The sequence below is a fragment of the Cherax quadricarinatus genome, chromosome 81 (genome assembly GCF_038502225.1).
Source record: "Cherax quadricarinatus isolate ZL_2023a chromosome 81, ASM3850222v1, whole genome shotgun sequence".
NCBI lineage: Eukaryota > Metazoa > Arthropoda > Malacostraca > Decapoda > Parastacidae > Cherax > Cherax quadricarinatus.
Genome location: NC_091372.1, coordinates 9860447 through 9887289, shown reverse-complemented (window position 1 = coordinate 9887289; position 26843 = coordinate 9860447). Strand labels below are relative to the sequence as shown.

At 41.3% G+C, this 26843-nt stretch overlaps 1 protein-coding gene across 17 annotated transcripts in view; it reads left to right on the top strand.

The window, feature by feature from the left end:
- Positions 1-24692, top strand: part of LOC138855107 (serine protease inhibitor dipetalogastin-like) — a 30490-nt gene extending 5798 nt beyond the window's left edge. For 11 of the 17 annotated variants that reach the window (XM_070102361.1, XM_070102365.1, XM_070102370.1 and 8 more), the window contains exons 2-11: positions 351-464; positions 1316-1450; positions 4663-4815; positions 6204-6350; positions 7533-7670; positions 9126-9287; positions 14433-14591; positions 20207-20380; positions 21624-21890; positions 22370-24692. In XM_070102361.1, coding sequence (XP_069958462.1) covers positions 368-464; positions 1316-1450; positions 4663-4815; positions 6204-6350; positions 7533-7670; positions 9126-9287; positions 14433-14591; positions 20207-20380; positions 21624-21890; positions 22370-22374 — 1437 coding nt within the window. In that variant the 5' untranslated portion in view covers positions 351-367 and the 3' untranslated portion in view covers positions 22375-24692. The remainder of the gene's footprint in view (positions 1-350; positions 465-1315; positions 1451-4662; positions 4816-6203; positions 6351-7532; positions 7671-9125; positions 9288-14432; positions 14592-20206; positions 20381-21623; positions 21891-22369) is intronic. The other 6 variants (XM_070102375.1, XM_070102374.1, XM_070102372.1 and 3 more) reach the window with 5 other exon arrangements.
- The last annotated feature ends 2151 nt before the right edge of the window (positions 24693-26843 follow it).

The window sequence follows — 26843 nt, the reverse complement described above, 5'->3', positions numbered from 1 at the left end:
CTGACTTTTTTTGGATTATCTCTTCACATATGTATGATAATTATATAATCTATGTAATTGTATTTGTGTATACCTGAATAAACTCACTATGAACCCGGTTTAAGTGATAATGAACGACTGTTATTGAATAAACAGATAGATAAACGAAGAGTCGAAACGTGGCCAATGCACGTTTAATGAAAATTATTATTATTATTATTATTATTATTATTATTATTATTATTATTATTATTATTATTATTATTATTATTATAAATTCACGAAGAGCGAAACGTCGTTCCAGGCTTGTTAAACGACGTTTCAGCTTCGAAAACACAACGTTTTGATCCATGAATTTGGTTTTCTAACAGGTGTTGAGGCAAAGAAGATGGCTCACCCGAAATCCAAAATGGTCGTGATACTGCTGTTGACTCTCACTGTTCTAACTACTCAGGCGCAGATATTTTTCCTAAGTCAAACTTCAAGTAAGTCACCCTTTATTATTGAAGATCAGACTTTCTCTGATGTAGCCCTGACGGGATTATTATTATTATTATTATTATTATTATTATTATTAAGGTGATTTCAACCAATTTATATATACTGGGATTTATATGACTGCATATACACTGTGTTTTGAATCATTTATCACACTGTGGCAGGCCAGGGTTCGACCCCATGATACATTGCCCCGCCTCCAGAGACAACAACAACGTACATGTCACTTTAACCACTCGGCCATTGATCCTACAAAGAGCATGCACCCAGCAGAGGTAGGTGTTTTTCGTGATCCGAGGACACTCGTGGCAGTGGTATGCGAGAAACACCTAGCTCTGCTGGGGGCGTAATCTTTGTAGGATCGATGGCTGAGTGGATAAGGTGACATGTACGATGTGTTGTCTCTTGAGGCGGGACATTGTGTCGTGGAGTCGAACCCTGGACTGCCACATTTTTAAATGAATCAAAATCCACTTGTTTTGTGGTTTCATTGCTATATATAAACTTATTTAAGTTAATTGCGGTCCTAATGACCCACTTTCATCTCATAATTACATGTACGCTGCCTTCCCTGTTAGCCTATATAATTTTATCTCCATGGGAATAATTAAAGCCTTAGTGGCCATATAGAGCCTGGGGAATTGAAGGTAATCAGCTTCAGTCCTAGGTACGACTAGGCTGCTGCCATTCCTTGGGTGAAGAAATACAGAAAACACAGTACAACTTCGCTATTCCTTATTTTACCGAAGAGTATGTTAGATCAGTAAGTACATGTACTGTTTCTTACCCAGTAGCGTGTAGTCTGAAGTCTGAGTACATTTGGTGTCTTTCCCAACAGTTTGTAATCAGGAGTGCGAGTACGTATACAACCCAGTGTGCGGTAACGATGGATATACCTACCCTAACCTTTGCTTCTTCCAGCGAGCCAGATGTCAAAACATATTCCTGAGGGTCGCCAGAAACAGTCCCTGTAGTGAGTATTGCTGTGACTATTATGTGTTGTTTGCAGTAGCTGTCTCAGGTTGTCAGTGTTGACAAACTGTGAAAAATGGAACACCTATGTTCGGTTCAGTGCCTTAAAGACAACGTTTATTAAATGTCCTGATATTTCTTAAGTGTCCTTTTCTGTAGTAGCTGTGACAGCTTTTCCAGTGTGTCAACTTGCTGTCGATGTCCCTTTTTCGACGAATTCCTAGATAGATCTCATAGTTGTGTTTTTTCTGTTAATTATATCTATCCTACAGCTTTTATTCTTCTGATATAAGACTATTAATTCTATATCACAAAATTTGTGCTTAAGAGCATGAACAATATAATCACGACTTAGCCACCCAAGAAAGCCAGAGCGTCATCGAAGTCTTATTTCCAATGGGGTCCTTAAATCTTGTCCCTCATAATGCCACCCATACTAGTCGACTAACACCCAGGTACCTACTTGCTTGTTAGGTGAACGGGACAGCAGGTGTAAGGAAACACGCCCAGTGTTTTCACCTATGCTGGGGATCGAACCACGGACACTGTGAGGCGCGAGTGTTGCCCACCAGGCCACGGGACACCCAACGAATTATATTATTTCATAAAATTGCTTGTACTGGCTTCGTCACTCCTATCATAGGGCTGTAAACCTGACATAAATCATGTATGATTCGTCAGGAAACAGGACGAGCATTTCCTGACGCAGGTCTTAATCATATGATGACCCACAGCTGGAGCTTTTGGTCATCTCAAGGAGGCCTTCCACTGGCTTACCACTCCACGCCTTTAAAAGTAAGGGTAAATGAGCCTCATCTCCTGTACACATTTTAGCGTACTGAAGCCTCATTGTGAGGTCGAAATATACAATTTTTTTCTTATTTTAAGCTTTAATGTTTCTATCGGTGTTCAGTTATGCTTTATATAATGTGTGTTTGTGTGGGTACTCACCTTTGTGTGGTTGCAGGTGTCGAGGCTTAGCTCCTGGCCCCAGCCTCTCGACTAGCTCGCCTGCCGGATTCGCTGTCTCAGCCTTGTTTGTGGTTGTAGAGGTCGGATCACAACTCCTGGCCCCGCCTCTTCGTTGGTTGCTACTAGGTCCACTCTCTTCCTTCTCCATGAGCTTTATCGTATCTTTTCTTGAAGCTATGTGTAGATCTTGCCTCCACATCATGCCTCTCCTGATAGTTCTAATTCCTGACAACTCTATGACTGAAGAAATATTCCTAACATCCCTGTGGCTCATCTGAGTGTTCAACTTCCAGCTGTAGCCCCTTGTTGCTGTGTCCATCTCTGAAACATTCTGTCCCTATCCACCTTGTCGATTCCTCTCGGTATTTAACGTGTCGTTATCATGCCCCTCGTATCTCTCCTGTCCTCCAGTGTCGTCAGGCTGATTTCCCATAACCTCTCCTCGAAGGACATGCCCCCTAGTTCCAGGACTAGTCTTTTTGCAAACCTTTGCACTTTCTCAATTTCTTGATGTGCTTAACCAGGTATAGGTTCCATGCTGGTGCTGCATACTCCAACAGGGCCTGACGTACACGCTATTCTGAGGTTTGCTAGGTGCTCATGTGCTGCAACAGTTATTTGACTGATTTGCTAGGTATTATACTTATTCCAAGATCCTTTTTTTGAGTGAGATTTGCAGTATTTGACCCCCTAGCCTGTACTCTATCTGCGGTCTTCTTTCACCTTCTCCAATCTTCATGACTTTGCCGTTCGTGGGTTAAATTCCAGGAGCCAGTTGTTGGGCCAGGATTGCAGCCTGTCCAGATCCCTTTGTAGTCATTCCTGATCCTCATCCACTTGAATTCTCTGCATTAGCTTTACGTCGTCTGCAAACAGGGACACCTTTGAATCTATCCTTTCCGTCATGTCTTTTATACATACAAGAAACAGCATCGACCCTAGAACAGACCCTTGTGGAACCCTGCTCGTCACAGGTGCTCACTCTGACTCCTAGTCACGTACCATTATACGTTTCCTTCCTGTCAGATATTCTCTGATCCACTGCAGTGCCTTTTTTTGTGTGTGGACAGGAAGAGGTTGCAACCCTTAATCATCCTTACCTATGAGAGTGAAAAAAAAAGTAACTGCAACTTATGTAAATCCTCAGATCGTGACAAGGAGCGTGTAAAAAGTGACCAAGGCATGAACTGGAGCCAGTCGTGATCCGAATAAGGATCTGATAAGGACCTGCCTCGCATGGGCCAATAGGCCTTCTGCAGTGTTTCTCCATTCTTATGTTCTTATAATTTTCAGATTTGCTTCTTCTCCCCCCAGGGACATAGTCGAGTGTTGGGTTGTAACCAGAGAAAGAATTTTTTTTTATTATTAACACACTGGCCGATTCCCACCAGGGCAGGGTGGCCCCAAAAAGAAAAACTTTAACCATCATTCACTTCATCACTGTCTTGCCAGAAGGGTGCTTTACACTACAGTTTTTAAACTGCAACATTAACACCCCTCCTTCAGAGTGCAGGCACTGTACTTCCCATCTCCAGGACTCAAGTCCGGCCTGCCGGTTTCCCTGAACCCCTTCATAAATGTTACTTTGCTCACACTCCAACAGCACGTCAAGTATTAAAAACCATTTGTCTCCATTCACTCCTATCAAACACGCTCACGCATGCCTGCTGGAAGTCCAAGCCCCTCGCACACAAAACCTCCTTTACCCCCTCCCTCCAACCTTTCCTAGGCCGACCCCTACCCCGTCTTCCTTCCACTACAGACTGAAACACTCTCGAAGTCATTCTGTTTCGCTCCATTCTCACTACATGTCCGAACCACCTGAACAACCCTTCCTCAGCCCTCTGGACAACAGTTTTGGCAATCCCGCACCTCCTCCTAACTTCCAAACTTCGAATTCTCTGCATTATATTTACACCACACATTGCCCTCAGACATGACATCTCCACTGCCTCCAGCCTTCTCCTCGCTGCAACATTCATCACCCACGCTTCACACCCATATAAGAGCGTTGGTAAAACTATACTCTCATACATTCCCCTCTTTGCCTCCAAGGACAAAGTTCTTTGTCTCCACAGACTCCTAAGTGCACCACTCACCCTTTTCCCCTCATCAATTCTATGATTCACCTCATCTTTCATAGATGAGGAATACTAGGGAAATATACTAGAAAACAACAGTTGTGCTGGAAGTCTTGCTTCTTCTCCTTGTTAATGTGTAAATATTTATGTGCATCCACAGTTGATCCTGATCCGTGTACGTACGTTTGTGACCGTTCGAGCAAGCCTGTGTGTGGGACGGACGGTAAGACCTACAGCAACCCGTGTGTGCTCATGTATTTCTCCTGCTACAACAGAGACAGAACACTCGTCAGGAGACATAACGGACCTTGTGGTGGGTAAAATTCCGCTTGTTGGGTACTTAAAAATTCGTCTATGTTTTGGCTTGAAATTTCGTCCATTGGATTTTATCCACAATCCCCTGGCCTCTAACAACCATCCTCTGGACTCTATCCGCCATCCCATGGGCTCCATCATCCTGTGTGCTCTATTTTCCTCCCTTGAGTTCTATTATTCATCCCCTGAGCCCTTTTCTCCATCTCCTGAGCTCTATTGTCCATCCCCTGGGATCTATTACAGATCCCCTGGGCTGTATTCTCCATCCCCTGAGCTCTATTCTCCATCCCCTGAGCTCTGTCATCCATCCCTTGGCTCTGTTCTCCATCCCCTGGGCATTATTCTCCATCCCTGAGCTCTATCCTCCATCCTTTGAATTCTATATTAAGTGTGTGTCGTGATTCTAACTAAAACAAAGAATGAAGAAAATAGACGACTTCATACTAAGAAAGGTGTTAAATCACTGACAAAAGAGAAATTATTGGGGTGGTTTGGTCATGTAGAAAGGGTGGAGAAGGATACTTTGACTAAGAGGATTTATAAGTCCGGGGTGGACAGGAGAGGTAGGAGACTTCTCAGAAAGGGTTGAAGAGTGTGAAGGAGTTTTTTTTTAGTAGATTTTGATCATCCAGTAGGTATGTGAGGTTGTTAGATCGGGGGGAAGTCAAGTGGTTTTGGGGAAGCTCTGATGAGTTGTAGTGTTAACAGATTATCAGTGAAGGGATTCAGGAACAATGATCTGATTTGTTAGTGTCTGCACTCTGAAAGATGGGTAGGATGTACAGTGTCTGCACTCTGAAAGATGGGTAGGATGTACAGTGTCTGCACTCTGAAAGATGGGTGGGATGTACAGTGTCTGCACTCTGAAAGATGGGTGGGATGTACAGTGTCTGCACTCTGAAAGATGGGTAGGATGTACAGTGTCTGCACTCTGAAAGATGGGTAGGATGTACAGTGTCTGCACTCTGAAAGATGGGTAGGATGTACAGTGTCTGCACTCTGGGTGTGAATGTACAGTTCAGGGGATTGTCCGTATGTTTCTGTATTTCCGAAGAGGCAGCTAGGGCGTAAATGATGATAAATGGACTTTTCTTCTTTTGGGTCTTCTTTTGGGCATAGCTGAATTTAAAAAAAAAAAAAACTTTTCTAACTGGCAGAACAAAATATTAATGAAATGCTGGTGTTACATCCTCTGACAACACTGATTTATTGACCTAGCTCGTGTTATCTCTTTTCTCTAAGTTTAAAAACCTTTTCCAACGGTAGTTGTAATGCCGTTTCCTAACTTGATTCACTAAGAAGAGTCCTGACCTTTTCAAGCAATGGTAAACGGACCGTTTTCTAAACCTGTTTTGCTGAAGACTGTACCAAACGTTTTCCAAACAGTGGTGGAGGGCCCATGTCCCACTTCATGCTCCAGTAATAAGGCTCCGGTCTGCGGCAGTGATGGCAGGACCTACACTAACCAGTGTTTCCTCAACCTGGAGGGCTGTGCTGGACGACGGGTCACTCTAGCCAAAGACGGTCCATGTAGTAAGTATTGGCCCTGGAGAACAGACGTTCTATGGCCCTGAATGGTAATATAGAAGATCTATGTAGTCAGTGTTGGCTCTGAACGACAGTATAAATGGTCCATGGCCCTGAAGGGTAGTATAGATGGTCCATGTCCTTGAATGGCAGTACAGACAGTCTATACAGTCAGTATTGGCCCTTAAGGGTAGATCAGACGGTCCTTACATTAAGCATTGATCCTAGAGAATAGCACAGTTGGTTCATGCAGTAAATATTGCCGCTGAAGAGTTGCGATGACGGCCATCCAGTAAGTGTTTTGCATATTTTTTATTTAGTAAACATCACGAATGTGCTGTTATCCTATTCTATATGATATTATATTGCAAGCATAAGCTTTCTATGTTTCCCTTGTCATATGCCATTACACAGGATGGGTCACATACATAATATTAAAATAACATAAGAACAAAAGAATGGAGGAACACTGCAGAAGGCCCATTGACCCATATAAAGCAGGCCCATATCAAAACTACCACTACCCAAAGCTACCCAAGAATTTACTCCCGTACCCACGACACCAATCAAACCCAACCCCTCCCACTCATATATCTGTCCAATCTCTTATTACAGCTACCCATGGTCCTAGCCTCTATCACCCTACTCGGAAGATTGTTCCACGAATCCACAACTCTGTTCGAAAACCAGTACTTACCTTACAGTAGGGAAAGGAGGATAACATCAAGAATTCCACTAAAGATCCATTAGTTACAAGAATTTCAAAGGTTTTGTTCTAGCAGAGGTGGTGTTACTGTTACTTGTGAATTACCGCCTCTCTAAATGGCCTGTCCCATGTACAGAAGAAATGGAATTTTTATAAAAACATCTCCAACACAGAGTGAGGCAACCAAAAATATTTTGGGGAGAGAAAAATAAACTAGGATTGTAAGGTTAGCAAATGGGAAATATGTTGTAAACGGAAATGTTAGTACAGTTTTCTAGATCAAAGGCCCTTCAGAAACATTAAGTGTTCCTTACTGAAGAGATTATTTGTTAGATTATCGATAGACAGGAAAAAATACAGGTCTTTCTTCACCAGTTTTATGGATTCTTATAGAGTTTCGTCCAAATATCTCACTTATTTCCACATCAGTTTACTACACTTGATGGAAATAAAGATTTTTAATTTTCATACACTTTCAACAGCCGTGTGTCGAGAGACATGCACCAGGGAGTACCTACCAGTGTGTGGTACTGACGGTGTGACATATTCCAATCAATGTGTCCTGGATAACACGGCTTGCAAAGGCCATCGAGTCACGAAGGACTACGCCGGCCCGTGTAGTAAGTCTCAATAAATACAATTTTTTTTCCAATCTTTATGCATAATTATAAAATCGACAGCTTTTAAATCCAGTTAATCAACCAGCCTATGGAGTGAAAAGCCTTAGCTGTGTCAGGCCAGTTGCTTTAACCAATGAACGGTGCTCTTGTCTGGTTGTAGACTTGGCCAGATGGACAATTGTCACACCTTACGTCATTATGTGCTGGAATGAGAAAATGTCACACCTTACGTCATTATGTGCTGGAATGAGTTTAAAAATAAATAAACTCAGAGACAACTCACTCAGAAATGTTCAAGAAATGTTATAATATTTTATCCACAGTGGTATATTACAAACCATTCAGGAATAACTAGTTATTTTTTCGCGTGGCCAAATTCATGTTTGTATAAATCGTTGATTACGACTGTAAACAGATACAAAAATAAATAGCTCATTACCATTGTAACTTTTTTGGCTATTAAAACCTTGGTGCTAAGTTCCTGGACTTATGTACTTCTGTAATATTTTGACTACCACCCACACCATGGGTATGTGGTGACTACTACCCACACCATGGGTATGGGGGGCAAAATAAAGATATTAAACTAAATGGAGTCACTGTCTTGTTTCCTGACGAACAAAACACCTCAGCGAAAATATGATTAATGTTTAAATTTATCAAATATATATCTTATTGATCAAGTAACTTATTAAATAGTCAATTAACTAATTAACTGTTTAATCACTTATAATTAGTTTATTCTAGAATTATTTCGTAGTTATTCACAACTAACCCAAGTACTGGAAATGGATACTAGTTAGCCTTTCGGTCCATTGTAAAATATTAACAAATGACGGTCTAAGATGGGCCAGAAGAGTCGAGATAGTTTCCGTGTTCATCTCGTGGGTTAGTTATGGATTGTTCCATCCACCTCGTGGCTGGAACAATCCATAACCCAATTGTAGCATCCATGACACCCATGTCGTACTCTAAGTGGCCCACTGGGTATATACACTGTGAAGTGTATGTTTCTCAGTGGATATACACTGAGAGTTTACGTTAATCCCATCCTTAGGGATTAGAGTATTCTTGACTAGTAAACCAGTGGTTCAACCTTCATGACTCTTAAACACCCAATAACTAACCATAACACAAATCACTCGCACAAAGGAGAGAGGAGCTTACGACTTGGACCAATTAAAAGGTCATGGTCCGACTTGGACCATTTAAAAGGTCACTTTAGTGTGACTTGGTAAATGGTCTAAGTCGGACCGCAACGTCGTGGTAAACTACTCTCTCCTATGTGCTGGTTCCTTGTGTATTGTTCCAGTCACTGTACTGGGCCTTTTCTCTAACCATCAGTAACCCGCCACTCCTCTAACCCCTAAGGAACGCATGTTCTAATATAGACCACGTTATACTGCTTTCTATAATACACTAAGCATCGTCCTTACTAACACGTTGTCAATACAGACCTAGTGCAGCAGAAGCCACAGCGACCCTGTGACATACCCTGTTCCTTCATCTATGACCCTGTGTGTGGCAGCGATGGCAAGACCTATAACAATGATTGCAACCTTAAGTCGGAAACCTGCAGGGACCCATCTATCTTCAAAGTCAGCAACGGCGCTTGTGGTAAGGTTACTCTTATTGTTGTGTTCATTGGGAAGTGTTTAAACCTGTAAAGGTTATATATAGCGCTTAGTTAGGTTATAATAATAATAACGTACAGGTTACATAGAGAGTAATATTTGTCATGGTTGAAGGGGATTCAGAGAACGAGGTATCTGGCGTTTGATGCTTCAGTCGACGCCATAACAAACAATAGATTCCACAAACCAGTATAAATGATATGACACGAAAATAAGACAGCATATAGGATTGAAGTTACTCTTGAATCCCATGCTAAAAGATAACATTAACTATCACGTCTCAATTCCCAACAATATTTTCATTAAATATCAATAGTGTGTTGATATCCTGTTTAGATATGACTGAAAATTTTCATTTAATAAATGCCCAGTCTTTTTGCATTCACAGTTTTTGTTTATAACTTGAGAATGCCTCATTCGATAGGCTTCAAATTTTCTACTCTGGTGTACTGTAACTAGGGAAAGGTTTATGTAGTTATTGACAAAATTATGGTCAAAATTATGCATATAATTTCCGAATTTTGCTACAGTGTGATATCTCCATAAAGCCTCTTCCGATCGAATTCAAACTTTTACCACTGGCACATCCTACTTAGATCAGGGGTTGGGATTGTTATTAGGGTATGCAGGTGCCAATTTGTTATTTTTTTTCTTTAAAATTATATATTTTTCGCATAACTGAAGCATGTCTCTTCAGAACTGTTTCAGACCTCAGTGGCTGGTTCATCATATAGAAAAAAGTTACTGTATATGCCAGTTTACTATAATTCTTACTCAACATGACTCACGAAATCGTAATGACACGATTGCAAACAAACCATACCACGGGTGGGATTTGAACCCGCGGTCAGAGTCTCAAAACTCCAGACTTGAGCTAGAGTTCGTCACGGCCACGCTAGCTGGAGATTCGTCTGTTAAAACTTGCATTTGTGGTCACAGTGGTGGCCTATGCTAACCTTCCTATGGTGTAGAAATATACCTAGTTGGACGAATCTTATTGTGGTTAGCTGGTCCAGTGGCTAACGCGACGGTCTGGAGTTTTGAGGCTCTCTGACCGCGGGTTCTATCCCCACCCCTGGTATGGTTAATTCTTACTCAACTTTGATTTGCTGATTCCGTGTGGTAACTGTAAAATGCTTCTTCTGGTCTGCTTCAAACCTTTATCACTGGTGTGTCTGTGTTAAACTTCTGGAGTATCACGGCTTTTCTGAAGCACTAAGAACTAGGCCATCAGGCTGGAAAATTGAAAAGGCCTCTACAATATTTTAAACCTACACTATATAATTTATAAAGTAACTTTCTCTAATACTTAGATAATAATTTTTGTCTAAGACCTATGGGAAATTTTCACCTTTAGGTTTGATTTAAAAAGTATCCACATTTGACAGTGTTATGGCTTGGTATGTGTGGATGTCTTGAGTTTCACTGAGATCAATCTGTTGGTCTCCAGAGGGTACTGGACGGGGCCTTAGAAGTCAGTACAGTGGACCCTCGACTAACGATATTATTTGCCAGCCGGGCTGTGGTTCGTACTTCGGTTTGGTTGCTGCCAGCTGTAACAGCCTGAATGTCAAAATGGTATACAATACCGACAGGTTGGTAGGTGAGACACATAGGCAACTTGATTCCGAAACGTTTCGCCTACGCAGTAGGCTTCTTCAGTCGAGTACAGGAAGTAGGCAGGAGCAGTAGAGATGTGATGGACTCATTACATCGTCTTCACATCTCTACTGCTTCTGCCTACTTCCTGTACTCGACTGAAGAAGCCTACTGTGTAGGCGATACGTTTCAGAATAAAGTTGCCTAACTGTTGCCTATGTGTCTTATCTACCAGTAACAGTCTGGTTGATCAGGACCTGATCCACCACGAGGCCTGGTCACGGACCGGGCCGCCGGGGCGTTGACCCCCTGGGACACCCTCCAGGTATGGTGATGGGTGATGCTTTGCCTCGTGGTTCGCTGGGGTTCTTTTCTGTGCGATAATATGAGGATTTTCGGGTTTAACTACTACGCTACTTGTGAGAGACGAGAATATGAGAATGCTTCTACTGATCGTCTTCAAACTTTTATTGGTGTATATTAACTACAGGAAAATAATAGTTATCGTTGGTCTGTTTAGGGGTAACTTTCTCAATTTTATGCATGCAAGAAAGGGTAACTACTGTAAGCATTAGGATTAGTCTGCCCGACATGCACCGCATTTTGTATACTGCAGAGAATAAAGCTGTATTGTATACAGTAACATGAGAATGCCTCTTGTGATTGGGTTGAAACTTCCAGAACAGGTGTATCCTACTTAGAAGAAAGTTGAATCTGTTATTCGAGAATTTAGGTGCTAATTAATGTGGCAGCTGATGGTCCTATAGCAGTGGCGAGGCAAGAAATAATTGCTGGTGTAGTGGTGGTGTTGTACCAGTGCGTATGTCAGTGAAGTAGTCAGTCATCCAGTGGCCAGGTAAACAACGCTCTCGCCTCACACATGAGTGTCCGTAGTTCAATTCCGGGTCGAGTGGAAACATTGGGCGTTTCCTTACACCTGCTGTCACTGTTCACCTAGCAGTAAGTAGGTACTGGTGTGGGTGGCATTTTGGGAGACAAGACTGAAAGACCCCAATGGATACATAACAGTCCTCGATGACGCATTGACTTTCTTGGGTTATCTTGGGTGACTGTGAAAGGGACACCGGAAGAAACAGCCACTTTCACTGGGTACTGTCTAACACAAATGCGAATGTGGTAGCTGATGGTCTTACAGTAGACCATAGCGGACCTACCGCTGGCTTACCAATCAGATTCTGAGGTCTGACCTTTCTCCTAGCTAAAATAATAGCCTGGGTCACTCACTGTATGCCCATCACAGGTACGCCCCACCAGTCATGCCCGGATGACTGCCCAGCTTTATTCCGCACCCGTGTGCAGCAATGATAGCAAAATTTACAACATAGATAACTTTTCGACTGTCAGCTGCCATAATTCCCTCAGCATCCAAGACCAGTGTAGTGAGTCCATCCCTTCCACCAGCTCTAAGATATGTCATATTTTGGGCCAGCAACTTAGATTCCTATCAGTAAGAGGTTTATCTGTTCAAAGCTCAAAATTAATATAAATCAGAACAAATTACAGCAGTTAATTGGCATAATATTCGCCAGGATATAGAATGTGTCTCCTGACGCGGGTCTTAATCATATTGAAGACTCATTTGTGTATATATAATACAGCAGTTTGGGCTAAATTAGGTAAGGCTTGTCAGGCAACAGGACAATTTAAAATAGTTTATGGTCTTTCAAAATTCAGTTACGTTATAGGGACAAAAATCAATACTGTCGCGATTTAATGTAATTATTTGTAGCCACAGAATTATGTTAAAAAACATTAAATTTTGCCATTTTCGTTATATGGTAAAATAGCGACGGGTTAATTTAAGAATAACAGAAGCCTCGTAGTTAGTGTAATAGGTTATGTTACACTTAAAAGTCACCGCGTCTCTATTTAGTGTAGGATTTTTAAACTAATTTAAATTCATCGATACCATGCCTAACCCTTCTAGGGTAGGGTAGGTACCTGAGCCCGAGCCTTTAGCTCATAAGACTGTCATTCCCATTAGTATCCTTGGGGCGGGGATGGCAGACCAGAGAGGCCTAGCTTGTGGCTAGGCCTGGGGACAGTTGGTCCCAAAGATGAGGTACTTGTGCCTCCTCCCATGGGAGACTTAGGTCTCAGACACTCCCTAAAGAGGGAGCCAAGGCCGGGCCACCACTTGGAAAAGGCCCGGGCCGGGAGAATACCGGCTAATCTTTAACTAACTAACTAACTAATTTAAATTCATCGACACCATGCCTAACCCTTCTAGGGTAGGGTAGGTGCCTGAGTCCGAGCCTTTAGCTCACAAGACTGTCATTCCCATTAGTATCCTTGGGGCGGGGATGGCAGACCAGAGAGGCCTAGCTTGTGGCTAGGCCTGGGGACAGTTGGTCCCAAAGATGAGGAGGTATTTGTGCCTCCTCCCATGGGAGACTTAGGTCTCAGACACTCCCTAAAGAGGGAGCCAAGGCCGGGCCACCACTTGGAAAAGACCCGGGCCGGGAGAATACCGGCGAATCTTTAATAATAATAATAATAATGATAATTTAAATTACCATACCGGCGAATCAAATAGAATAGAATAGAATAATTTAAATTCCTGGCTCCTGTCTTCAGTATTTAATCCTGAATAATAGTTTGTAAATATTATCGGTGTTTGATCATTTACACACTCTTATAAACTCATTTTATTGTTTTACAGCAAAGTTAATAAAAACTGTATCAAGTAGGCCAACAGTAACAGCTTGGTTGATCAGGCCCTGATCCATCTTGAGCCTGGTCACAGACCAGGCCGCGGGGGCGTTGACCCCCGAAATCCTTTCAAGGTATCCATGTAAAGTTTTGTAGCTTTAAGTCTAAAAATAAAGACCATTTAGCTTTACACGACTTAATCAGTTCAATCACAGTATTGTAAAGCTCAGGTGGCTCTATATAAAGCTACATGAGCTTATACCTAAGCTCAGGTGGCTTTATATAGAGCTTCTAACACCATACAGGATATTATCTAATGGATATAATCATAGCTATAATTTTTAAAGGAGTGGAGTGGTAAGCCAGTGGAAGGCCTCAGTCAGATGACCAAAAGCTCCAGCTATGGGTCATCATATGACAAAGACCCGCGTCATCAAACACTTGTCCTGTTTCCTGACAAACATTACCTAACCTAACCACACAGGATTTGAGGTAATTGCTAATTATTTACCACTCTAGCTCGTAGTTCTGTCCAGCCTTAGCATGGAATTCAGTCTTGAAAAGTATCCTCCCTCTAAGACTCTGTTGCCACTCACGTGTTGCCTGATTCACGACAGCCACACTCAGAAACCTGTGTACATCGTAACAATACACTGCACATAACTTACGATTTCAGTAGGCTTTCCTCTGATACAAATATTTATTGGAATTTATATTGAAATGCCTTTGGGTGCTCCCTAATTGACATTTAGAAAAAATGTAGCAAGTAGCAATAGAGCAGTAGCAGTAGTGAAAAACGTAGCAAACATCAGCATTACTCGGTAGTTGTGTAAAAACCACCAGCACCTTACAACAGGGCGACCTACCAGGCGGCCATGCCCCAGCTTCTCCTCCTGCCCTAGAATTTACAACCCAGTGTGTGGCAGTGATGGCAGGAACTACAGGAACCAGTGCTACCTCAACATTGCCATGTGTGTTGACCGCACCCTCGTCAAGCGTTCCAACGGTGTATGTAGTGAGTCTTCCCATCTATGAGTTGTGTGTGGGATATATAAGAATCCCTCTGAACCACTGTTGTGATTCCCTCCTGCTCAAGCGCTGTGGGAAAAGTCATCGGGAAATTTGAAGATGACAGTGACTGATTCAGTGTATTCATGGGGATGAGCTAAATCCCTAGGGGGTCAAACAGCGCCTGGGAAATGGGAGGTAATCAGGGCTGATTCTTGGAAGGGGAGGGTAGCTTCACTTCCGTGGATCAAGAGCTCTTTATTAGCACTAATGCACCCCATAAAGAGATAATTATTAGGGCTTCAAAAATTTTCATTATTTAATATTATTTTATGAATATTATAAGCAACATTAATTTTTAAAGAGGTGAAGTGGTAAGCCAGTGGAAGGCCTCGGTCAGATGACCAAAAGCTCCCGCTGTGGGTCATCATATGACTAAGAATCACGTCAAGAAACAATTGTCCTGTTTCCTGACAAGTCTTACCTAACCTCACCTCCTAATCTAAATTTCTCAGTCTCCCACAATGTTGTATCTCACTTTTTTACCCGTTTTTTAATATATTAAGGTTAGGTGCACCCTGGTAGTGTAGGGATAAGTGTAATAATGTTGCTAGAATTACAGACAACATACTAGGTAAAAATATGCATAGGCAACTAATGTGGTATTTTGAGGCAACGTTTCACTCTTCAGGTTTTGTTACGCCTTGACAAATCTCCTGCGCGAAACATTGCCAAAATAAAATGTCACAATAGTTGCACTTGGGTCCTTTTACCTTCTCATTAAGTAAAAACATCGCAATTACAAAAAAAAAAAAAAAATCACGAAACTCGAAATCTAATATGTCAAGATAGTCAAATTAAATGGATATTGGATTTGTGTTCTTCGCGGCTGCTAGTTTTAAAAATTCACGCTATTGACCAAATTTTAATTTCCAAATTGCTGAATATTATATTTGTGGTAAATTTGAACTCAACATTTGGAAACAGATAGACAACTTTCACTAGAAAAATATAGTCTAACAGAGCCTAATCTAGCCATGTTTAGCTTAATATAACATAACCTAATGGACCTTAACCTAACAAAGCTTTACCATAGTTGGCCTAGCCTAACCTCACTTAGCTTAATATAACATAAATGAATTGAATTTAACCTAGCTGAGCCTAATCTAACCATATTTAACCTAACCTAACCTTAGCCTAACCTAACCTAATCTAACCATATTTAACCTAACCTAACCTAACTTAGCCTAACCTAATCTAACCATATTTAACCTAACCTAACCTAACTTAGCCTAACCTAACCTAATCTAACCATATTTAACCTAACCTAATCTAACCATATTTAACCTAACCTAATCTAACCATATTTAACCTAACCTAATCTAACCATATTTAACCTAACCTAATCTAACCATATTTAACGTAATCTAACGTAACCTAACGTAACCTAACCATATTTAACCTAACATAACCTAACACCCTAAGCTAAGCTAAGCTAAGCTAAGCTAAGCGCACTATTTTTCTAATTTGTTTTAGCGTTACTCAAAGCTAGTTTTGATTTTTACCATTACTGGGAAGAGCTAAACCAGTAAGTGCCGTTTAGCTGTCACAAAATGGAAGGTAATCCGATTTGATCCTCGGAAGTGGAGAGCGCCTCCACTTCCTTGCACCTGGAGCACCTCACCAACGTTAAATCAGGTTAAGTTACTTTAATTTAACCTAAAAAATATATAAGTATAGTTAAATGTTGATATGGAAATTACATAAATGAGGGGATAGGGGGGGTAACTTCAGGGAGTGGGATTAAAAACTTCAGTTAATTTACCAAGAAATTTTTTTTTACAGTATTCAACGTCAACTTATTAACGTTTTCATTTATTAAACTCAATATTCGTTGGTGTAGGTTAGGTTAATCTAGGTTAAATTAGCTTAGCTTAGGCTACAAGTACCAGTTATGCTGTAAATCCAGAGGTCCTCCTCCTCCTCCTTGATTCACTGGTACTGTCCCGGTCCGGGTCTTTTCCAGATGGTGACCTGGTCTTGGCTCCCTGTCATGGGAGTGTCTGAGACCTGTGTCTGCCATGGGAGGAGGTACAAGTACTTCCTCATCTTCTGGGACCTACTGTCCCCAGGGGTGTTTCACTTGTAGGAGGCCCTGAGTTGGTACTCTCGTAGTTGTAGCTGCCTTGTTTGTATATTATGTCAGTAGTAAACGATAACTCGGGGCCTCCTATGAGTGAAACAACCTATATAATCACAATTAAGCATACCAATGCAGTGATAACTTTGAGATGAGTACACTAGCACACTCAGCTCACACACTGAAGTCTGGAGTTGGAGTCCCCGGTACGGCTGGAAAAAACATTATGACGTGTTTCCTGAAGACACCTTCTGTCATGTTTACCCATCAGTAAAATGGGTACCTGGGTGTTAGTCGAGTGGTGTGGGTCGCATTCTTGGACAAAACTGAGCTAATTTGCCCGAAATGCTCTTCATAACTAAGGACTTTCTATATACAGTGGTCCCTCGTTGTTCGTAATTAATCCGTTCCTGGAGCCGTTACTATAAACGAAATTTACGATTTACGAATCAATTTTCCCCATAAGAAATAATGTAAATACAATTAATCCGTTCCTGACACCCAGAAGTATTAAAACAAAAAAAATTTTTAACATGAAATATGCATGTAGTACATAAACAATACAATGGGAAATGATGAATGAAACATTAACAGCATAACACTTACCTTTATTGGAGATTCTTCTTAGTGTATGGGAGACTGGAGGAGGAGAGAGAGTGGACTGCTTATAATTTGGAAGGGGAATCCCCTTCCATCAACACCTCAGGTACCATTTGCTTTTCTGGGGTTGCTTCTCTTCTCTGTTTCTTAATGCCACTAGGACCACCTTGAGAGTCACTGGAGTCCTGTCTCACAAAATAACTGTGGAGAGAGCTCTGTGTCTGGCGTCTCTTTAACACTTCCCTAAAATGGCCCAAGACTTTGTCACTGTACATGTTGCCAACCTGGCTTGCAACAACCTTGTTAGGGTGATGTTTCTCCATAAAGCTTTCCATCTTACCCCACATAGTAAAAATCTCTTTAATTTCTGAAGAAGGCACCTTCTTCCATCTCTCTTCCTCCTCCTCTGCAGCAAGATTCTGAGCTGCGATGTGTTGCTCTTCCTGCTGAAGCTCTTGCAGCTCCTCAGTGGTGAGCTCTTCATTGTGGTCTTCCACCAATTCTTCCACATCCTCCAAACTCACATCCAACCCCATGGAACTCCCCAGTGCCACAATTGATTTTACAACAGACATAGGCTCATTAGGGTCAGTCCCAAATTCTTCAAAATCCCTCTTGTCGACACAATCTGGCCACAATTTTCTCCAGGCAGAGTTCAAAGTCCTGGTAGTCACTCCCTCCCAAGCCATACCTATAAGGGTTATGCAGTGGAGGATGCTGAAGTGTTCTCTCCAAAATTCCCTTAGGGTCAAGTGAGTGTCTGTGGTCACAGTCAAGCACCTGTGAAACATTGCTTTTGTGTAGAGTTTTTTAAAGTTTGCAATAACCTGCTGGTCCATGGGTTGGAGGAGAGGAGTGGTATTCGTGGGCAAGAACTTTACTGTGATGAACCCAAACTCCTCGAAAATTAGGTCATCCAAGTTTGGAGGATGAGCAGGTGCATTGTCCATTACTAGCAGGCACTTGAGATCCAATTTCTTTTCCAGGAGATACTCCTTCACACTAGGGCCAAACACTTCATTGAACCACTCGACGAAAATTTCCCTCGTGACCCATGCCTTACTTTTAGATTTCCAAAACACACACAATTTACTCTTCATAACATTGTTTTTCCTGAACACTCTGGGATTTTCAGAATGGTACACTAGTAATGGCTTCACTTTGAAATCCCCACTAGCATTAGCACAGAACATTAGCGTCAGCCTGTCTTTCATAGGCTTGTGTCCTGGCATTGCCTTTTCCTCTTGTGTAATGAAGGTCCTCTTTGGCATTTTCTTCCAAAAGAGGCCTGTTTCGTCACAATTGAACACTTGTTCAGGTTTCAGTCCTTCAGCCTCTATGTACTCCTGGAATTCATGCACATATTTTTCAGCCGCCTTGTGGTCCGAACTGGCAGCCTCACCATGCCTTACCACACTGTGTATGTCAGTACGGTTCTTAAATCTCTCAAACCAGCCTTTGCTGGCCTTAAATTCACTCACTTCACCACTATTTGCAGGCAATTTCTTTACCAAATCTTCATGCAATTGCCTAGCCTTTTCACAAATAAACGAAGTCATAAGAGTATCTCCTGCTAATTGTTTCTCATTTATCCACACCAATAATAACTTCTCAACCTCTTCCAGTACTGGTGATCTCATTTTTGTCAGCATAATTACTCCCTTTGCAACAACAGCATCCTTTATTTCATTTTTCTTGGCCACTATGGAACATAAGGTTGTGTAGGGTTTCTTATACATCCTGGACAGTTCGGCCACACTTGTACCACTTTCATATTGTTCAATGATGGTTTTCTTAAATTCAATCGTATTTCTCACCTTCTTTACCACAGGCTTGGCACTAGGAGCTTTCTTTGGAGCCATGGTAGCTTATTTAGTACTTGCAAGCACTAAAATAAATGGAATATTATGAAATATTTCGCTGGAGCACGTGAGGGGACCTTCGCTCACTGGTAAACAATGCCAGACTGGCTGCCGCCCTGGCTCACGCCGTGGGTACGCGTCCCGGACGAACTACGACTCGCGAGTCAACCTATGAAAAGCGAGTCCATGTTTATACGAAAATACCTCTATGATTGGCGAATTTTACGATTGCCGGGAACTACGAAAAGCGGGGGACCACTGTATTAGTATGTCATTGATGTCAGCTATGGTCTGTATACCTTGTACATGTACTGGTAGAAATAAAGATATATTATTATTATAATTATTAATCTTTATGTTAATCACTGGTGGTGTATTTCCATTGGTGTCTATGAAAATACTTTCATCGATTGAGAGTTCTGTTTACCCTTACAGCTTCCCAGTGACAAGTTAGTCTCTGCTGCTACTACATTCACGGGAAGTGCTAAACATGTACGGGTCATACAGCGCCTGGGTATAAGAAGCAATCAGGTTTTTGTCAATGATATGTTCATGACTGTTTTGTCTTGCTTTCAACACAGCATTACTATACACTCTTGACCGTCAATATGGCGGATACTCACCCTGTGACATAAACGTTTAAACCCTCTTTTGATGATTTGTCTCTGTGGTGAAGTTCTGCCTTGTTCAATACGTAACTGTTATTATGTTCACGGGAAGCTCTAAATCCGTAAGGGTCATACGGTATAGTGTAGCTGTATAAAACTGTGTAGTGTAGAGCTTGATTTTGTCTCAGACAACACTTAGCTGAGAGGTAAGCTTTATCAAGTTTAACTTGTTAAAGCTTACTTCTGAGCTAAAATTCCACGAAATTTGTGGCGTATTGGCCTAGTCGCCAGCATTTGGAAGTGGAAAGTAGTCAGGTCTGATCTAATGACAGGAGGGTGTCTCCTATTCCTTGCATCAAGGAATAGGCAAAAAATCAGCCAATAACAGCATAATTGGTATTACCCCCGTCAGCCTCCGTGACAACAGGGACTGACACCAACCAAGACCCTTGCCCTAACACCTGCTCCAGAATTTACAACCCAGTTTGTGGCAGCGACGGTAATACTTATTACAACCAGTGTTTGCTGAACCTGGCTGTCTGCACTGATCGAATCCCCATATACGTCACCAAGGAGGGTACCTGTGGTAAGTGAAAAGCCGGTTAGTTACCAAGGACGTCCATTCTCCATTACTGGGTCTCGCCTCATTGCACTGCTGATTTAATAGTGGTTTAAGTTTCTTATTTGTTACTCTTTGAGTTGGGACAAGCTTGCGTTCCACTTTAGAGCATGACTGTTTTTGTTTCTGTGGGTGAACGAGTCTTCCCGGAATGTTGCAGGAAATTTATAATTCTATCTTCTCTATTTTCTTTAATGTCTATTGTTTTCTTGAGCTCGTCACACTGTTCTTTTGGTTGATGTGATGCACTCGAAAATTTAAACATTATGGTCACACTCCCCAAGGTAATTAACTGTAGGTTGTATTTTAAAACTTGTTTCACTCTGGGTGAATACCAGGTCTAATTTCGTCGGTATGTCACCACTTCTCAATGGCCTTAATTCTCTTGCATGTTAATAATAATAATAATAATAATAATAATAATAATAATACAGTAGTCAATCAATATTAGAGTACTAATATCAAAATTATATTAGTAGTATTATGTTAATATGTGGACCCCCGACTTACGATATTAATTCGTTCCAAAAGGCTGTTCGGGTGCCGTTACCGGACGAATTTGCTCCCATAAGGAATATTGTAAATTAAATTAGTCCATGTCAGACCCCCAAAAGTACACTTACAAAAGCACTTACAAAAATACACTTACATAACTGTTCGAGTTGGTTATACTACTAATATAATTCATGAATCTATTAGAAATAATAAGTTAATAACACCATCGACACCATGTCTAACCCTTCTAGGGTAGGGTAGGTGCCTGAGTCCGAGCCTTTAGCTCATAAGATACTACGGGGATAAGCTTGTGGCTATACATTCAAAGATGAGGAGGTATCCTCCCTATTAGAACACTCCCTAACTTAACCGGTTAATAACACCAATAAAATTCACACAGTTACAAATTACATTACTTCAACAAAACACAGTATCACAATACTACACAAGTGATAATTCATGTTAATATCACAGCACAATACCCAATCAGTTGACGATACCCTTACACCACTGCACTTGGAAAATATACCACTGCTGCTGTGGTTCACTCCACTCGCACTTCTGCAGAGTGCACCTCAAAGATTCAAACCTATATCTGGAAATTCTTTCCCCCCTAAACTATGTTATAGACAACAGGAAAACATTACCTCTAGGAGCCACTTAGCATTAGGTGATTTTTTCCCAGTTGCACATTAACAACAGCTTCCTCACGCAGATTCAACATCAGGTGGGTCCTCTACAACAGGAGGTTCCTCTGCTTCTGGAGGTTTCTCTCCGTCGGGAGGTTCCTCTGCGTCTGGAGGTTTCTCTCCGTCGGGAGGTTCCTCTACGTCAGGAAGTTCCTCTGGGTGTGTACAGGAATGTGCCTTCACTTACTCTCCTGTGTGTGGCAGTGACCGAGTCACTTACAGTAACTCCTGCTCCTTCAGCAACGCTGTGTGTAGGGACAGAACCCTCACCAAACTCTACGATGGACCGTGCCGTGAGTGAACCCAGTTTAGCTTACCTTTTTTGCTCAGTTCAGTCTCTTCTGTAAATTCTATGACTTTTTTCAGTATTGTATGGTATATATATATTTTTTTCATGTCGACAGTGGGTGGAGTGATTCAAGGTCTTCTGCTTCTCTATCTTTGACTAGGTCGAAGTAATAGGTGTTCTCAACAGATAGCCTCAGAACTTCTAAGTTCTCGGCTATCTGTCTTCCCCATGTACTGTGTGTGTGTGAGTGTGTGTGTGTGTGTGTGTGTGTGTGTGTGTGAGAGAGAGAGAGAGAGAGAGAATGTGAATGAGAAGGTCCCAGGTTTGAGTCCCCTTGTATTTGGGAAAGACCTCAGGAACTCAATAGAAACTAAGAACATTACTGTACTTTCTTTATACACCTTATATTGGGCGAAACGTTTCCTCAATGTTCTAACTGTTGAACATGTGTCTTCATTTCACATCTCTTTTCTCATTTTTCAGGCTAAGGTGGTCAGGATCGGTTTGGATTACTGCAGACAAGAATTCGATCACTGCGAGTAATATCGTGGAACTGCAAGCTGGCTAGCTAGGCAGGAATCGACCCAAAAATCCTAGTACCTGGTGCTTCCACAATTTTTTATCATCTTTTATTAACTTCCCAAAGCTATTGATAGCTTATGTAAATGAACCAGTTTCTGGCTTTGGAGTTTCAGTATTAAAACTATCTGTAAAGACTCGTCAGGCAGCGAATGTCTTTATGGCTGTGGCCTTCCACCTTGAGATAGAGGCAAAACATGCACGTTTTGGTGTATTTATTGAAGACGTTTCGTCCACTAGGGACAGAAAGCCTTTGACATAAAATACCACAACCCACATTGTGTCATTATCACCATAATGTCTGTAAATAGTTCCATTTTTATACACTTCTGCCTTCCTATACTTGGAGTCTATGTTGTATACACGGTATAGATGGACCTGCCTCCTATGATACTCCTTACTGACTGGGTACGAGATGGTATAGAACACCGGCAAATATGACATTAGACAATTGTGAGGTGTTGGGTTATTGTACTGTCGAAACGTTCTGCCAGGAATTGCTTCAGTCCAGGGCATGGCGAAATGTTTTCTTAAAATATCCTAATACCCTTTTCCGTGCATGCTTGGAAGGCAGAATTATACACAGCTAATCTATATTGCCTCTCCCTCAAGCCGAACGTAGCCTAATGAAAGCTAGTTTAGAAATCTTGTATAACAAGTCTGTGTGGGGAATAGGATGCAGTCAAGTGTTTTGAGAATTAAAGGACCCATTCCAGGAATCTCAGAATGTTTTTTGTAACTTTGGTTATAGGGCATCTACGCATACCTACAGGTACGTGAATGTTGACCTAGTGACCGTACTCTTGCGTTGTAAACTTATAGTCGAATTGCCCTCCTGAAGAGGAGTGTAACTAGACACATGCGCAACATCTTGGTATCTTTACTTTAGACGTTTCGCCATCTAGTGGCTTTATCAATAAAGATTCAAGGACAAAATTGGAAGACAGAACTATATACAAAAGATCTGGTAATCAGTCCCTCAGCCTTGGAGTTGGTTAAGAGAACCAACTCCAAGGCTGAGGGACCGATTACTTCATCTTTCGTAGTTCTACTGTCTTCCAGTTAAGTCGTTGAATTTGTAATGATAAAGCCACTGGATGGCGAAACGTCTGCAATAAAGGAACCCAGATATTCTACATGTGCCAAGTTACACTCCTCTTCGGGAGGGCAACTCGTCTATAAGTTTTTAACGCAAGAGTACGGTCACTAGGTCAACATTCGCGTACCTGTATGTGTAGATGCCCTATAACCAAAATTACAAAACCCATTCTGAGATTCCTGGAATGGGTCCCTTAATTCTCAAAATACTTGACTGCATCCTATTCCCCACACAAATAGGCTTGCTATACAAGATTTCTAAGTTAACTTTCATTAGGCTACGTGCGTTTAATTCTTCACCTTTGTCGATACTATGTACCATACATGTACAGGTAGATGAAGGGCTCTTGATTCTAGGAATCGGAACTAACCTTGAGTTTACCACTTAACTATCAATGTTAACTACCCAAGTGGCCTCCAGATAAGACTTCCAGCGGTCACAGGAAGATGTTAATAATGTTATTATTCTCTGTATTATTCTGCATTACTCCATAAAACAGTATTATTTTATTCTTTATTTGTTTTAAGGCTGACTGAAACATAGGTTTATGTGACCCGAAGAAATTTGCCCTGATTTTTCTTAGATTCCAAAGATTTTTTCATAGATTTTCCTGATTTTTCTAAGAGTTCCAATATTATTTCATTGATTATCCTGATTTTTCTTCTTCTTCTTTTTGATTTGCCGGTATTCTCCCGGCCCGGGCCTTTTCCAAATGGTGGCCCGGCCTTGGCTCCCTCTTTAGGGAGTATCTGAGACGTAAGTCTCCCATGGGAGGAGGCACAAGTACCTCCTCATCTTTGGGACCAACTGTCCCCAGGCCTAGCAACAAGCTAGGCCTCTCTGGTCTGCCATCCCTGCCCCAAGGGGGCAAATGGGAATGACAGTCTTGTGAGCTAAAGGGTCGGACTCAGGCACCTACCCTACCCTAGAAGGGTTAGGCATGGTGTCGATCCTGATTTTTCTTAGATTCCCCAGATTTTTTCTTAAATTTTACTAATTTTTCTTCGATTCTCCGATTTTTGTCTTACGATTGCCCGGATTTTCATAGATTCGGATTTTTCTTAGATTACTCAGAATTTTCTTAGATTATCCATATTTTTCTTAAATTATTAAAGATTTCTTACATTACCTCGATTTTTTATTTGCGTCCTATTTTTTTCAGAATGCCTTTTATTTATATAAGCATTATATATAGAGCATAACTTCAAAGTTACAGTATAAGTAACTAACCTATGGTACAAGGCTGTGTTTTAATAAGACAAATTAAATCCATCAACCAATTTCAAATGCAAATTATCACTGTATTATCAAAGAATCGGCCATGAAAAAAATAACACAGTGTGCCTTGAATTTTTTTTATTTTCTAGTTTACGACAGGAATGGAACTAAAACAATTATTTTTTGTGAGGAGTTATACCAGGTTAGATGAGTATAATAATAATAATATTTATTTCCACATGTACAAGGTATACAGACCTATCTGACATCCATGAATTTGGGGATCTTTTAGACACTTTCTAAAATAATATATGGCATAGTAGAATCTCCTTTGGCCCGTTCGTAGTGTTAACTTTAAGAATTCGTCTGGGTGTGACTTCTATACTGTAGTTACTAGTGGACAGGAAAGTTCCATACGGTGTAAACTGTCATTCGCCCTATAAACCACAGCAACTAGAGCCTCGATACGGTGTAAGCCGGTCACGGGCCCTATAAACCACAACAACTAGAGCCTCGATACGGTGTAAGCCGGTCAGGGGCCCTATAAACCACAACAACTAGAGCCTCGATACGGTGTAAGCCGGTCAGGGGCCCTATAAACCACAACAACTAGAGCCTCGATACGGTGTAAGCCGGTCAGGGGCCCTATAAACCACAACAACTAGAGCCTCGATATGGTGTAAGCCAGTCAGGGGCCCTATAAACCACAACAACTAGAGCCTCGATACGGTGTAAGCCGGCCAGGGGCCCTATATAAACCACAACAACTAGAGCCTCGATACGGTGTAAGCTGGTCAGGGGACCTATAAACCACAACAACTAGAGCCTCGATACGGTGTAAGCCGGTCAGGGGCCCTATAAACCACAACAACTAGAGCCTCGATTCGGTGTAAGTTGGTCAGGGGCCCTATAAACCACAACAACTAGAGCCTCGATACGGTGTAAGCCGGTCAGGGGCCCTATAAACCACAACAACTAGAGCCTCGATATGGTGTAAGTCGGTCAGGGGCCCTATAAACCGCAACAACTAGAGCCTCGATACGGTGTAAGCCGGTCAGGGGCCCTATAAACCACAACAACTAAAGCCTCGATATGGTGTAAGTCGGTCAGGGGCCCTATAAACTACAACAACTAGGGCCTCGATACGGTGTAAGTCGTCAGTAGCCCTATAATGCCCTAACAAGAAGTAGACTGAAGGGGAATCTTTGTCGCTCAGCTTATGCTTTCTTAGGATGCTTTAGGCTTCAACTGCTGTATAGTCCTTGTGGCTTAGCGCTTCTTTTTTGATTATAATAATAATAATTTAGGCTTCAACGTTGCTACAGTTTATGTAAGCATAAATAATTGGATTGTATTGACTTATGAACTTTTTAATAACAAAAATAGTAAAGTAAACTTGAACAGATAGTGAAGTAGGCTTTAACAAAGTTAAAAATGCTTTATCAAAGATAGAGAAGTAGGCTTTCATCCCTCGTATTTCACATGCAACAGGGTCCATAATCTCTTGTTATCACACAGTTAACTCATTCAGCACCGTAATGGGGCTTTTTAATCAAACAACGACTTAATTATAACTTTAACCCATTTGTTTGGTTGTTAGATCCGTGAATTAACATTATTATTCACTTGTTCACTCCTGTTCTACTTAATTTAACTCCACTTATGTCGTTATCATTTTTTTCGTAACATAGAGTATGTCTGCTGTATGAAATTAATCCCCCTTGTATAATCTTAATAAGGAATTCCCTTGAAAATAATACGTTATGCATAATGTTTTTCGTAAGTGCTGACACCATATGGAGAATTTCGATAGGAAGATAGCCAAAAAGATTTAAAATTAGCAAAAATTTATTCATTGCTTACATTGCTATATATCTCAGTTACCCACAAGAAGAATGCAGGTTACTTGTAGTGATGCTGGAGATGGGTTCTTGATTCAGGGTAATAGAGCTACGCTCTTCATTGTTTGAAACCTATAATAATAATAATAATAATAATAATAATAATAATAATAATAATAATAATAATAACAGCGTGTATTGTGCTTATAATTCAGAAAAT